The sequence below is a fragment of the Ailuropoda melanoleuca genome, chromosome 4 (genome assembly GCF_002007445.2).
Source record: "Ailuropoda melanoleuca isolate Jingjing chromosome 4, ASM200744v2, whole genome shotgun sequence".
Classification (NCBI taxonomy): Eukaryota; Metazoa; Chordata; class Mammalia; order Carnivora; family Ursidae; genus Ailuropoda; species Ailuropoda melanoleuca.
Genome location: NC_048221.1, coordinates 4,686,881 through 4,702,477, shown reverse-complemented (window position 1 = coordinate 4,702,477; position 15,597 = coordinate 4,686,881). Strand labels below are relative to the sequence as shown.

At 47.4% G+C, this 15,597-nt stretch overlaps 1 protein-coding gene and 1 non-coding gene across 3 annotated transcripts; one reads left to right on the top strand and one right to left on the bottom strand.

Annotated features, from left to right (window-relative positions):
* Positions 1 to 5,187: 5,187 nt before the first annotated feature.
* LOC117802178 lies at positions 5,188 to 5,289 on the bottom strand. The gene has a single exon (XR_004625218.1). It is a non-coding gene; the product is annotated as a U6 spliceosomal RNA (small nuclear RNA).
* Positions 5,290 to 5,499: 210 nt separating this feature from the next.
* On the top strand, positions 5,500 to 14,444 carry CD70 (CD70 molecule). 2 transcript variants are annotated; one of them, XM_034657635.1, is made up of 6 exons: positions 5,500 to 5,641; positions 9,629 to 9,729; positions 11,454 to 11,605; positions 11,910 to 12,109; positions 12,923 to 12,956; positions 13,967 to 14,444. In XM_034657635.1, the coding sequence occupies exons 3-6, from the start codon at positions 11,593 to 11,595 to the stop codon at positions 14,353 to 14,355; spliced, it is 636 nt and encodes a 211-aa protein (XP_034513526.1). In that variant the 5' UTR covers positions 5,500 to 5,641; positions 9,629 to 9,729; positions 11,454 to 11,592; the 3' UTR covers positions 14,356 to 14,444. The 2 variants fall into 2 exon arrangements, with proteins under 2 accessions (XP_034513526.1, XP_019664074.2); XM_019808515.2 differs by having other exon boundaries at positions 11,454 to 11,643.
* The last annotated feature ends 1,153 nt before the right edge of the window (positions 14,445 to 15,597 follow it).

Below are 15,597 nucleotides of genomic sequence, written 5' to 3'. Positions count from 1 at the left end.
GGCCACCATAACAAAGCACCACAAACTCAGTGACTTAAAACAATGAATATTTATTGTCTCACAGTTGTAGAAACCCCGGAGTCCAATACCTAAGAGTTAGCAGGGCCATGCTCCCTGTGAAAACTGTAGGGAAGGAGCTTTCCTAGTTTCTTCCAGCTTTTGGTGGCAATCCTTCGTGTTTTTTGACTCCTAGACTCCTCCCTCCAATCTCTGGCTTTCTTCACATGTGTGTATGTCTGTATTTTGGGAAACCTCAGTTTTCCTCCTGTGTTTCTCCTTTACTCGCCCTGCTACCACATTCACTGCAATTCTGAAGCAATTCTCAGATACCAGCTGGGTGTCCTGCAGTTCAACTAAATTTTGACATTATCTCACTGGAGATGGCAGTTAAAGACTCCCCCCAACTTCAGACGCCAAGCTTACCCACTGGTTATAGATTTGAGGTTCCAGTGACACCCTCTCCTTGGGTTCCATTAATTTGCTAGAATGGCTCACAGAACTCAAGAGAAATACTTTACTTACTACATTACTGGTTTATTAGAAAAGAATATAACTCAGGAACAGTCAGACAGAAGAGACGTATAGCACAAGGTGTGGGGAAGGGGCGCAGGGCTTCTATGCCGTGTCTGACCACACCACTGTTCCCAGTCCTTAGGGACACAATCCACTAGAAAAAGAGCAAAAGACTAGAACAGACATTTCACTGAAAAGGATATCCAACTGACCTACAAACATTTGAAAAGGCATCCAGCGTCTCTGAGCATCGGGAAAATGCAATTTAAAACCACAGGAAGATAACACTACCTACCCATCAGAATGGCTAATTATACGTGTGTGGTGGTGATGACAATATGTAAGCAGGTAATACAGTGTTGTTAACTACAGTCATCATGTTGTCCTTTAGATCCCCAGAACTTACTCATCTCATAACTGGAAGTTTGTGTCCTTTAACAAATGTCTTCCCATTGCGTCCACCAGCCCCTGGCAACCCTCATTCTACTCTCTGTTTTTGTGAGTTTGACTATTTTAGATACCTCATGTAAGTGGACTCATGCAGCATTCTCTTTCTCTGTAGGACTTATTTCAGTTAGCATAATGACCTCATGGAGCATCTGTGTGGTCACAAATGGCAGGATGACTTCTTCTTTTTTTTTTTTTTTAAAGATTGTATTTATTTATTTGACAGAGAGAGCACAAGCAGGGAGGGTGGAAGGCAGACAGAGAAGCAGGCTCGCTGCTGAGCAAGGACCCCGATGCGGGACTCGATACCTGGACCCCGGGATCATGACCTGAGCCCAAGGCAGCCCCTTGACTGACTGAGCCACCCAGGTGTCCCAGGATGACTACTTCTTGATGGCTAAGTTATAATTCCAATATATATATATATATAACCTTCTTTATCTATATCATATATAAATATAATATATATAACTCCATCATATAGATTATATAGATTATATATAAAGAAGGTGTTTATCCATTCTTTATCCATTCTTCTGCAGTGAACACTTAGGTTGTCTCCACGTCTTGGCTATTGTGAGTAATGCTGCAATAAAAGCTTTTTAATGGCAAAAAAAAATTCCTTCTCCATCCTTAGCAGGACCACACTACCACATTCAAGCTATGAGAAGATCTGACCCTAGTATTGACTCGGTGGTCAGGAGAGAAGGTGGGGTAGGTTCCTGTAGAGGGCTTATTACAGAGGGTTTCCTGCAAAACACCAGCCTCATTTAAGGCCTGTGCATAATCTTCCAACAGCAGGGATGGGACCACTCTTGTGGGTGCAGAGGCTCAGGGGAATGTGGAGGCACAAAGTTTTCAACTGCACCTGCCCAGGGACTTGCGTTACTGCTCATTCCCCCTCAGGACCCCAGACTTTGATATTGGAAACTTGCTTCAAGAGCAAAAACAAGCTTCGCTGAAATTCTGCAACCCTCACCATCATGTTGTGAGTCCGGTACTCAGCTCCGCTTGACCTTCCCTGCAGGTGAGGACCTTTGCAGATCCCGCCAAGGGAGTGCCCGGACCCTTGCACCTTCACCCTGAACTGGTCATTAATACATGAGCTGGTTCTTCTCTCTTCAAAACATCAGTGTTGCTCAGCAGTAACCACCCAATTCTACAGTCTTTTTAGTTGTTTTCCCCCCAAACTCTCAAACAACAGAGATGTGGCACGAACTAGTGGATCTCCTTCCTCCTGCATCCCGTCGCAGTTCATCACTAGTGGAAGCATTAACACACTGCCCTAGGCTTGTGGAGAGGGTGCTCAACAATCCCCAGCATCACCAAGGATGGGGTTCTCCCTGACATCTGACCACTGAGCCACGCTGTTCCAAAATCTCTTTCAGAGTCCCTTTCCCAGGACTACTTTTGACACCCAGTGTTTTAGGTTGGGTTCAAACCATTTATGTGTATGGTTTACTGAAGGAGGTCTCTCAAAAGAAACCTGTAGAAAAGTGAAGGAAGCAGAATAGGGCACGAGGAGAAGCGAGCCCTGTCGATGTGATTGCAAGAGCAGAGATTCTGCCCCCGCCTGACCTCACAGGGAGCTCTGGAGCATGACAGCATCACAAAGACTTTCCTGCCCAGAGACACAAGAAGTGTGGGCTGTCATATCCCTAAATCATTCAGTCATTGGCCAAGGGCTACCCCCCAGGGTGGGGTGATAACAACTTTCGTAGCATCCTCAAGCAAAGTAACATCTGCAGCCAAGGTCACTCTGTTCTGAGAAACAGTACGAGAATGAGTCACGAGCAGCAACACCCACAGCAGCTGGAGGCTGGGCGTCATGGCCTAGCAAAGAGGACCTGTGGGGGCCCCCAGAGCACCTGATGCCTTGTCTATCACCCACTGGAACATAAATTCCACAGAGCAGAAACTTGGTTTTCTTTACCATTGTATCCCCAGGGCCTGTAACAGTGCCTGGCACAGAGTAAATGCTTACTAAATGGTTATTGATTGAATGTTCTCTAAGACAAGATCCATCAGGCATGCCCTGACTCAGAGGAACTCCTTGCTCTCTATTCCTTGGCCCTGAGAAGAGGTCAACAAATGAGGGATTAAGTAGAGAACACTAAGTAACACTAAGAGCATGAACCAAGAAAGAGGAATCCAGTGGACCATAGAAACATTAAAAACATTGGGGGCACCTGGGTGGCTCAGTCGGCTAAGCGACCGACTCTTGGTTTTGGCTCAGGTTACGATTTCAGGGTCCTGAGATGGAGCCCCGGGTGGGGTGCCACACTGGGCCTAGAGCCTACATACGATTCTCTCTCTCCCTCGCCCTCTTCCCCGCCGTCCACTCCCATTCAGGTGCCTGCTCTCTCCTTTTTTTTTTTTAAAGATTTTATTTATTTATTCGACAGAGATAGAGACAGCCAGCGAGAGAGGGAACACAAGCAGGGGGAGTGGGAGAGGAAGAAGCAGGCTCATAGCAGAGGAGCCTGATGTGGGGCTCGATCCCACAACACTGGGATCACGCCCTGAGCCGAAGGCAGACGCTTAACCGCTGTGCCACCCAGGCGCCCCTGCTCTCTCCTTTTCTAAATAATTAGTATGTAATTAAAAACATTTGCTCGGGACCCCTGGGTGGCTCAGTCGTTCAAGCGTCTGCCTTCCGCTCAGGTCATGATCCCGGGGTCCATCAGGCTCTCTGCTCAGCCTGGAACCTGCTTCTCCCTCTCCCTCCCTGCTCCGCCTGCTTTTGTTCTCTCTCTCTCTCTCTCTCTCTCTCTCTCTCTGCTAAATAAATAAATAAAACCTTAAATACATACATACATACATACAGGCATTTGCTCTTCTAATTATACAATTAAGAAAAAAAATTTTTAAATCACAGAACGGGAATAAATATTTACATGTTTTATGCCACACATCTAAAAAGGAATTTGTACCCAGAATATGTCAAGAATTCTTACATCTCAAAAATTAGAAGACAAAACCTCAGCAAAGAAAGAGAAAAAGAAAGGAGGGAAGGAAGGAAGGAAGGAAGGAAGGAAGGAAGGAAGGAAGGAAGGAAGGAAATTGTCAAAAATTTGGGTAGCTGTATCCTTGAGAAGATACAGAGATGGCAAATGAACGTATGAAGAGATGCTCAAGGACGGGTATTACGGAAGCCTGTGAATCACTGACCTCTACCTCTGAAACCAGTAAGACATTATATGTTAATTGAACTTAAATAAAAATAAATAAAAAATTTTTAAAAACCTTTGTGAAGTAACCGTAAGTTATCTGGAAGAGTAAGAACCAGAAACCATTCAGAAATATTTTTAAAATAAAAAATAATGAAAGAAGACTTTCTTTACCTGATATAATTTGCTCAGAAATAGATAAGAAATATAAGGGTAAGAATTTGGTATATGTTAGGACATGTAAAATCAATGAGGAAAAAATGAATGATTTATTTTTTAGAAAAACCCAAATCAAATACAGCTACATAGAAAGAAGAAAACAATAATTATGATCCTACCACCAAGAAATAATCACTTTAAATGTATAGAATACTATGTAGATTAACATAAAATAAAATCATAATATATTTATTCTTTTTAAAACCACATTGTAATCAAGAATTTGTACAGCAAAATAAATTTTTACAATATCATTTGTAATTCTTGCATGGTATTCCATGGCAAGGAAATAGTTTATTTAACTGATCAACAATTTTTTGTACTTTCAAGTAACTGAAAATTATATAATTTAAAAAAAAAACACCTTTGGGGAGTACTTTTATATTTAAATATTTTGATAATACTTTTAACCATTTCCTTAGTATACATTTCTAAATATACAACTGCTTCATAAAATATTATTAAGACTTTTGGCATTCATTTCTAAATTGTCAAATGGAAAAGTTGTACTAAGAATTTTCCAGAAACCCAATCCTTAAGATGGATATTGCCATTATTCTCTGCATTTGCCAATTTGATACTCCTAACGGTACTTTTCTTCTATGCTATCTATCTTCATTTTTAATATATTCTTTGCCATTTGTATGAAATAGACTTTCCACGACTTTTGTTTTTATTTTTAGATTGGTATTTGCCTTTTTTCATTATGGACATTAAAATGTTTGATATGTAGAAAACTATTGTGAATGTTAGAAGAAAGAAGAAGAAAAGAAAAGATGCTCATTATCACTAGTCATCAGGGATGTGCACATGTATTTTTCTATCTATTTATTTATTTATAAGTATGGAATGCTTTGCAAATTTGTGTGTCATCCCTGTGCAGGGGACATGCTAATCTTCTCTGTATCATCCCAGTTTTAGTATATGTGCTGCAAAGCAGGCCCAGGGAAGTGCAAATTTAAATGACAGCCAATTATCGCTAGAATGGCTAAAATTAACATGACTAACCAGACCGAGTATTGCTGCAGAGAGAGAGCCACCGACCGAACTCTACACGGGATGGCCCCTTGGGGAAACGGTCGGGAATTCCTCACCAAGTTGAACGTACTCCTAGCACACGACCAGCAGTCCACTCCTATGAATTTACTCAAGAGAAATGATAACACGCCCACCTGCAGACCCAACACACGATGTCCTCCATCACAGCCCCAAACTGGAAACGACACAAATGCCCATCGGCTGAAGATTGCACAAATGGAATACTGCTCGCGACAAATGGGCACAGAATATTGGTACGTAACGTTGTGAATGAATCGAAAACATTATGCTAAGAGGAATAGGTCGAGCACAAAGAGATTACATACTCCGCGATTCCATTTATAAGAAATTGTGGAGAAAGCAAAACCGGAGTGGCAGGAAGCAGGTTGGTGGTTGCCTAGGAATGGATTGGGAAGAGCGACTATAAAAGGGTCATGGGGTAACTTTCTAGGGCAACAGGAATGTTCTAGCTCTCGACTGTGGTATTATTATATAACCTTATGCATTTGATAAAACTTGTTATACTGTATGCTTAAAATGGTTGAATTTTATTGGATATAAATTATACCTCCATTAAAAATAAACCTTCACACTGATGGGTGGCAAAAATGAAAAGACAGAGCCTAGGTCCCGCCGTACTGATGGTCTCACTGAGCGGCTAAGCCACGTCAGCAAACATTCATTTCCAAATGTCTTATTCTCAGAGGAAAGTACTTTTCTCAACAAAAGTAATCACTGTTGGTCAACTTTCCACTTCCTTGCCACTGAAAACGATCTTCAACACAAGAGGGTGACACCCCCCCCACCGCCACAGGTCTGCTGCTCATTACATCTTGATCACCAGGTGGTGTAGTCACCTGTCCAGATTTTTCAAGGAACCTGGGGGTAGGCAGTCTCACTTTTCACAGACTCAGAACACTGAACGTGAGACTGGATCAAGTTGCCAGTTAAAACCACATTCGTTTCTCTTGGCAAGGTGGATGAACCCGGAGGACATTATGCTAAGTGAAATAAGCCAGATGCAGAAAGACAATCACTGTATGGTCTCGCTTATATGTGGAATTTTAAAAGCCCCCACTCATATAACCAAAAAGTGGACCAGTGGCTGCTGGGTACTGCAGGGGGAGAGGGGGCAAGGTTGGTCAACCGGGGTACAAACTTAAATGAAGGAAGTACGTTCTGGGGAATTTAGTGTGCAGAACGAAGAAAAGAATGAGTAGCACTGTGTTGTATACTTAAAATTTGCTAAGGGGGACACGTGGGTAGCTCAGTGGGTTAAGCGGTTAAGCATCTGCCTTCAGCTCAGGTCTGGATCTCAGGGTCCTGGGATTGAACCCCATGTCAGGCTCCCTGCTCAGCGGGGTGATCATTTCACAGTGCAAACATACATTAAGTCATCGTGTTAAAAAAAAAATCAGGGGCGCCTGGGTGGCACAGTGGTTAAGCGTCTGTCTTCGGCTCAGGGCGTGATCCCGGCATTGTGGGATTGAGCCCCACATCAGGCTCCTCTGCTATGAGCCTGCTTCTTCCTCTCCCACTCCCCCTGCTTGTGTTCCCTCTCTCGCTGGCTGTCTCTATCTCTGTCTAATAAATAAATAAAATCTTAAAAAAATAAATAAATAAATAGATAAATGAATAAATAAATAAAAAATCACATCGTACAACCTCAAATGCATACACTTTTTATTTGTCAATCATACCTCAATAAAGCTGGGAAAAAATTAGAAATGTTTAAAAACCACATTAGTTCCTGTTTCTCGGGTTTGAGCTTTGGTTTTCTGGTAGGCTGCCTGCAGAAATGATCCCCAACCATTCCCCCCATCTNCTCCCCCTGCTTGTGTTCCCTCTCTCGCTGGCTGTCTCTATCTCTGTCTAATAAATAAATAAAATCTTAAAAAAATAAATAAATAAATAGATAAATGAATAAATAAATAAAAAATCACATCGTACAACCTCAAATGCATACACTTTTTTATTTGTCAATCATACCTCAATAAAGCTGGGAAAAAATTAGAAATGTTTAAAAACCACATTAGTTCCTGTTTCTCGGGTTTGAGCTTTGGTTTTCTGGTAGGCTGCCTGCAGAAATGATCCCCAACCATTCCCCCCATCTCTGTAGATGTGTGTCACTTCTCCCAGCAGGTCATGGAGTCAGTCTACTTCCCATTTCCTTGAATCTGGGTTGATCTTCGCACTTGTTTCTCCAAAAGAGTACGGTGGCGTGACACCCGTGCCACCGCCAGGCTGAGGTCCTGCAGCCAGCAACTTCCAGTTTTTCCTTCTTAGGATCTAGCCACCTTGTAAAGAAGCCTGGGATCATATTGGAGGACGGTTTGGCAGTTTCCCGCAAAGCTAAGCATACTCTTACCGTTCGAGTCTGCAATCGCACTCGTTGGTATTTGCCCAAAGGAGTGGAACACTTCCACCCGCCCAAAAACCTGCACACAGTTTTATTCACAATTCCCAAACTTGGAAGCAAGTGTTCAGTAAGTGAATGGACCGATAAACTGGGGGAAACTGGGGGACATCCAGACAACGAGATATTATTCAGCGCTAAAGAGAAATGAGCTCTCCACCCTGAAAAGACGCGGAGGAGGAAACGTAATTGCATATTACTGAGCGAAAGGAGCCCATCTGAAAGGTCTACCTACAGAATGATTGCAAGCATCTGCAATTCTGGAAAAGACGAACCTCAGGAGGAAAGTTATCTTACTGCCCTGCATTCAGACGGCCACCCACCCCTCCTCTCCCTTCCCTCCCCGGCGGCGGAAGGGGAATAGTAAGGGAGGTGGAAAGTTTAGCAGGCAAGGGGAGGGAGCCAGACTCTTGCTTGAAGGTAGGGGAAGCTCTGGTTTCAGAACTTCCTCAAACATCCCACACCGCCCGGCGGAACAGGGGGGCAATCGATTGATGGAGCCCCCCTAATGTCCCAGTCCAGTAATTTCAGAGCAGCAGGGGGGAAAACCCAGGCATGTGATGCAAATGTATGCTCAAACTCAGGCACGGCCCCTCCGCCAACCTCTCCGCTAGCCGGATCCAGCTGGCTACGTCCCTCTTCGGCCCTTCTGCCGTGGAAGATGAAAGTCACAGCATGATCCGCTTCACGGGGCCCTGCGAAGTTTTGAAAAATGACACCCCCCCCCCACTTAGCACAGGCATAAGCCCTCCACAACGAATGGGTGTTTGGGTTGATTTCGTTTTCCTTTTTGTTACTACGAACCACATCACATCGAATGGATGTGTGAACATCTTCGTTGGTGATGTGTGAGAGCGTGCTTATAAAATAAAATCCTTGGACTCCGACTGCTGGGGGAAAGGGAAGGTGCATTCCGGTCTCTTGACTGATTTTGCCGTACCCCACCCTTGCCAAAGGTGAGATCCATTTCGCATCCCCTCCTCCGGGTGTGAGGACGCCTCGCAGCCACAGGCCGGCCACGCAGCAAATCACCCAGCGCTTTGATCTTTTATCAATTCGTAGGTGAAGCTGAAAATGTGTATTCCACGGGTTTTTAACTTCCAAATTCTTTTATTATGAAAAGAGAGCATATCACACGATGCTATTTTGTGTGTGTATGTGTTTTTTTTTATAAGCTGACTGCTTTTTCTGTTTCGAGTTTCTAGAGAGTATTAGTCATTTCTTAAAGACTTCACTTATAAGATATTTCATACCATAAATGCAATCATCATCAATGTCTGATCAATCTTTCTTTTTTCACTCTTGCTTTTCATCTTGCATGTGTGTGGGAGGGGTGTATGCCTTTAAATTGCTATTTTTAAAGAAGCGATTACTCGTTTATACGTGAAACATTCCAGCACTCTCTTTTATGCCTTCTTAGGTTTTTTTTTTAACATGCTTAACACATCACTGCACCAGAAAGAATCTTTATGAAATCACCACACTTTCGGTGTTTTCCTGGTTTCTTTTTTTCCTTTTCACGCTTAAATCTTTGATCCAGCTGGAATTTACTATGGGTTTGGCCATCTCTGAAAGTTTCTGTCAACCACTGATGGATGTAATTTGCAATTTATTGACCAGAGAAGTTGACGCCCTTTTTCTGTGTTTATAAGCCACTTGAATTCACTTCTTCGTGAATTGTCCATTTGTGCCCTTTTTTGTTCTTCTAATGAGTATGTTGCAGGTGAAAATAACAAAATCCAGGGCGGGCCTTTACTGAGCACTTTCTGTGCGATTTCACCATGCTACGGCCTTACACACACCTTTCCTTTGAACCTCATCACAGCCCACATTATGGATGCGAATATTGACCTTAAAAGCTGATGAGGGCACGAGTTCTTCAAAACCTCAAAGTGAAAATGTGACCTTCCGGAGACTGGAATCGAGGTACGTTGGGGGACTGCAGATTCCCCGAACCTGACCACCCTCTCTGTAGCAATTAGTTTTACCGTGGCTAGATGGAGGTCTGGAAGGGACACCCGTCAGATTGCAGGAAACCATCAAAAGTCCGTTGTGGGAGGGGCGCTTGGGTGGCTCAGCTGGTTAAGCATCTGCCATCGGCTCAGGTCAGATCCCAGCGTCCTGGCATCGAACCCCGCAGGGGCTCTCTGCTCTGCCGGGAGCCTGCTTCTCCCTCTGCCTGCAGCTCCCTCTGCTTGTGCTCTCTCACGTTCGCTCTCTCTCTGTGTCAAATAAATAAATAAAATCTTAAAAAAAAAATTCTGTTGCGGGGAAAGTGACACGGTGGGGACAGGAGGTTCTGGAGATGGGGTTAGTGGCTGGGCTAGACTTTAGAACCCGGCGGAGCGGTCACACAGTAAGAAAGAAGGTTGGGAAAAATCCCTAGGATCATGCCTCCGTGTTCAGGAGAGCCTGAGGTGGGGGAGCCCTTGGGGGTGCTGCCAGCTGAACCCCCAGACATAATCCTCGGGCTCTAGGGAAGGAAATCCCTTTAGTCGTTGGTGGTCCCAGGGTGCGTATACCAATCACCCACGTCCCAAGGATTCTGTTTGACGCCCTTCTTTCTTTCCCCTTCCCCCTCTCCCGCCTCCCCATCAGCCACTGTGGTTGGCCCAGGTCTGAAATCTATCCCGCTGTATCCATCCTCCAGACCGGGCCTCTGCGACTCCTCGCTTTGGAAGGAAATTTTCAAATTCCAGTGCCTACGGGTAGAGCTTCCTAGAACACAGCCACGTGCACTTGGCACTTCGCGGCCATAGCGGCTTTCAGGCAGCGCCAGTGCGGGCTTAGACCAGTCTCCCACGGACGCTGGCGGCTGTCGGCGCGATCCTGCCGGCCCAGGTGATGTCCTGCCCTTGTGGTTGGATTCCTGCCGCTGCCCCAACTCAGTACCGCAAATGGGGACGCTTAAAACGACAGAAATGTATTCTGCCACAGTTCTAGAGGCCAGATGTCTGAAATCAAGGTGTCCAGAGGGCCTCGCTGGCTCCGAAGTCTTTAGGAAAAAATCCTTCCAGAGGAGCCTGGGGGGCTCAGTCGATGAAGCGTGTGCTTTTGGCTCAGGTCACGATCACGGAGTCCTGGGATCTGGGATGGAGCCCAGCATCGCATCGGGATCCCGGCTCAGCGGAGAGCCTGCTTCTCCCTATCCCTCTGGAGCTCCCCCTGCTTGTGCGCCCGCTCTCTCTCTTATAAAATAAATTTTAAAATCTTAAAAAAAAAAAAAAGAATCCTTCCTTGCCTCTTCCCGGTTTCTGGTGTTCTGAGCAATCCTTGGCATTCCTTGTGGGCTTGTAGATGAATCCCTCTGATGTACGCCTCCCTCTTCACATGGCCATCTTCCCTCCGTGTCTCTGTGCGTCCTCGCCTTTGCTTACAAAATGCCATTCATTGGATCTAGGACCCACTGTAATCCAGTATGACCTCATCTAATTACAACCACGAAGACCCTGTTCCCTAGTGAGGTCACATACCAACTGAGGTTCTAGGCAGACATGAATTGGGGGGGGGGGACACTATTCAACCCACTGCAGCCATCAGGAACAGGGGCGTCTGAGGAAGGGTGCCACGGGGCGGGGGGGGGGGGCGGTTATAAGAGCAGGACAACAATGTGACCCTCCCTCAGCTTCTACTCTCCTTCTATTGGGCAGGTCAGTCACGTGGCCCCACAACGTGCCAGGGAGGCTGGGGAAAGTAGAGAGAAGCACTTGGATATTTGGGGAGCCTCCCTGCCAACCCTGGCTGCTTGCTGAACCCCTAAAGCCCAGCCCAGCGTCTGGTCCATAGGGGATGTTCAGTGAAGGTTTGTTCAATGAATGAATGAATACCAGGAAGGTGAGGGTAAGGAGCCAAATAGGAAGATTGAGGGGCACGATGCAGCAGTGAGATCCCTGGCCCACCACCCCGCTAGGAGCTGGGGTGGGCAGGAGCTGGAGGGGATTTCCCTGCCCGGCGAACAACTCAAATCCCTCCCCTTTGCCGGACATCCCCAGAGTGGGGTGGGGCGGGTCCCAGGCAGGTTTGGGCAGGCAGAGGCCTCCGAGCCGAGCGAGGGCTGACGTTTCCTGTTCTCCGGGCTCCTGGGCTCGTCCGCGCGCGGCCCGCAGAGGCAGGGCCGATGCAGCGCCGGCTGAGGACCGCGATGGCAGAGGAGGGTTCCGGCTGCCCGGTGCCCCGCCTGCCCTGGGCGTCCGTGCAGAGGGTTGCTCTGCCGCTGTTCATCCTGGCGGGCGTTGCGACGGCTGTAATATACTGCTTCCTGTGCGTCCAGCGCCTCGCGCAGCAGCGGCAGCTCGAGTCACCTGGGGTAAGTTGAAAAGGAAGGCGAGAGTTGCAGACCGCCACCTGCTCCGTGGAGCCCGGGGACCCCCGGGTGACTCAGTCCGGCCATGTGGGGGCGCGGAGGGGAGGGGGACAACCGGGAAGAGAACGGGATCGAGGCAGAGTCCCGCGCAGACTGACACACAAATGGCCAAAAAAAAAAAAGAAAAGAAAAGAAAAGAAAAGAAAAGAAAAGAAAAGAAAAGAAAAGAAAATCAGAATGAGATGGAGAAAAATCGTCCAGGAAGATCTGGTTGGGGAAGAATAGAGCAAGAGGTAAAGACTGAGCAGGCAGATAGGGCCTGGCTGCCCTGGGTGTCTGGGCTGGGGGGTAGGGAATATGGGTTGAGCCCCGGAGGTAAATCCCGGGTGGGGATCCCGGGGTGGGGAGGTTGCAGCTGAGAAAGGGGCATCCGATGTGGGCATGGAAAATGACTCGTCTTTGGTGTTCCCCCAGCAGGCTGACTCAGAGGCTGCTGGGGGCTTCACAAAGCCGGGAGGGGCTTCCAAGGGCAGGGCGACCCACACCGATCTTCTGGAAACCCTGGACACCCACGACAGGGACCCCCTTTGGGGGCAGTGCAGGGGGTGGGCTTTGCAGCGGAGAGAGAGCAGGTGTAGGCAGTGAGTTCAAACCTACTTCCTCTTTAAAAGATGTTTTTTAAAAAGTCACAATTCAGTCCAGCGGGTTGAGAAGTGGGTAGGAGGACGAGCAGAGAAGAGAGAGAGGTCTTCGTTTAGGGGGAACTTAAAATCTTCATGCTTATGTGTCCACCGGTTTTCTCTTCTTTTCTTCCAGTGGGACATGGCTGAGCTCCAGCTGAACCACACAGGTAACCAACCCCTCGTGCACGTGTGGGAGGCAGAAAGAGAGAGGGAGGGAGAATGAGAAATGGAGATAGACAGAAAGAGAAAGGGAGAGAGAGAAAGAGAGGGGGAGAGAGAAGCGAGGTGGGGCCGTGGTTTCTGGCTCTCTACCACCTTACTCTTTTTCAGTCTCTCACACTTTATCTTCTGCCTTGGGAGAACAAAAACACTGCCCCTCACGCTCGCCAGATTCCTTCATTCACCTCACAGACCTGAGCAGGCACTGTTCTCGGTGCCCCAACAGAGAAGAGAACTGTGCTTTCCTTGTACCCATGGGCTCAGACAGTAAATAAATGAACACCCGCCAAGGAGGGTACGACCCACCTCTGATATGTTTTATGGAAAAATTAAGCGGAGGAGGGGCTTGGGGAGTGACAGGGTTGGTTTTGCCCTGACAGTGGGGTCCCTGAGAAAGTGGCCTTAGGACAAAGAGGTGGAGGTGGTGAGAGCCATTTGGTGGCCTGTGGGGAGGCCATTCCCCTCCCAGCCTCCCTCTAACCCTCCCCACCGTGGGGCCTTTCCCACTCATCCCCAGAGGTTCGGATGCTGTGTTCATTCCATTTTGTAATGGAGGGAAACCCTGTTCCTCTTTTTCTTCTCTGGCACTTTCTATTCCGGCTGCTGGGACAGAATACGGTAGATGGGGTAGCTTCTAACAGCAGACATTTCTTTCTCACGTTTCTGGAAGCTGGAGGTCCAATACCAAGGCATCAGCAGACTGTGTGTCTGGTGAGAACCTGCTTCCTGGTCTCTCTCGATGGCCGTCTTTTCTCTGAGTCCTCACGTGGCCGACCGGGGTTGGGGGGGGTGGGGGGCAGAGGGCTCCGCCCTCAAGATCTCATCCCCTCCCAAAGGCCCCATCCAACCAACACCACGCCCTTGGGGGTTACGTTTCTACAGAGGAATTTTGGAAATCTGGGCTCTAGCTGTTTCCCTAAACCTCCGTCTTCCCCCCTCCCGGACGCTCTGCCTCCAGGACCGCGGCAGGACTGCAGGCTGCGCTGGCTGGGAGGCCCGGCCCTGGGCCGCTCCTTCCTGCACGGACCGGAGCTGGACAACGGGCAGCTGCGTGTCCAGCGCAGTGGCATCTATAGGCTGCACATCCAAGTGACACTGGCCAACTGCTCGTCCTCCCTGTGGACCCCCACGGCCCCCAGGGCCACCCTGATGGTGGGCATCTGCTCCCCAGCCGCCCACAGCATCAGCCTGCTACGTCTCAACTTTCACGAAGGCTGTGTGGTCACCTCCCAGCGCCTGACACCATTGGCCCAAGGGGACACTCTCTGCACCAACCTCACCCTGCCTCTGCTGCCGTCCCCAAATGCTGATGAGACCTTTTTTGGGGTTCAGTGGGTGCACCCCTAATTATTGCACCTCCTGGCCCAGATCTGTTGGGAGGGTGTGTTTTCTCTCTTTTTTTTTCCCTTTCTCTAATAAAAATGTTTTTTTCTTTATGTATCTCTGTAAGATAGTGCTTTATAATAAATATCTATTTGGTCTTTGCCCTCATTTCTGGCACAGAGCTCCAGTGCCAGAAAACCCTCGGAATTTCCTAAGTGATGAGAGTGATGAAGGTGTCTTGTGTCATGTTAATGAGGTGACTTCTGGAAAGCCCTCCAGTCACCTAAGGTCTGGGGCCAGGTTGCCAGGGGAACCAACCAAGGAATAGGGGTTGGAACTTTCAGTTCCCACCACCTGACTCCAGTGTAATGAAGCCTCCATAAAAATGCCGGAGGATGGGGTTGGGGCGCTTCCGGACTGGTGAACACGTGGTGGAGCTGGGAACATGGAGGGGGTTGGTGGGGCATCACTAACTCCTTGTGGCTTGGCACTGCCTGATTCAAATGGACTTTTTTAAAAAACATTTTTTTAAAGATTTTATTTATTGGACAGAGAGAGAGTGAGAGAGTGCATGTAAGCACAAGCAGGCGGAGCAGCAGAGGGAGAGAAGCAGGGGCCCCGCTGAGCAGGGAGCATGATGCGGGACTCGATTCCAGGACCCCAGGATCATGACCTGAGCCAAAGGCATAAGCTTAACTAACTGAGCCACCCAGGTGCCCCTTGAATTGATTTCTGTTCAAATAAATTCTTAAAATATTTATTTGCCTCAGTTTATCTTTTAACAGATCTCTATAGTATTTATCACCTTTGGCCATATTAGAGGAATCCACTTATTTATTTTACTTGTTGTCTGTCTTCCTGCTACATCCAACTAGAATGAAGGCTCCATGAGGCCACGTTTTGCGGTCTCTGCTGTTCCCAGCTATAGCCCCATGCAGAGGGAATGGCTTGGCACAGGTTTTTGAATGAATGAATGAATTCTATCAGCTAGAAAACTGTCACCATGACCCCACACAGCAGTGTGTGTACTTAGAACCTGCATCTTGATTTTTTTAAAAAGATTTTATGTATTCATTTGAGATAGAGAGAGAACAAGAGAGCACGAGTGGTTGACAGGTGGGCACAGGGAGAGGGAGAAGCAGACTCCCCACTGAGCAGGGAGCCCTATGCAGGGCTTGATTCCAGGACCCCAAGTTCATAACCTGACCTGAAGGCAGATGCTTAATCAATGGAGCCACCCAGGCGCCCCTGCATCTTGATTTATAA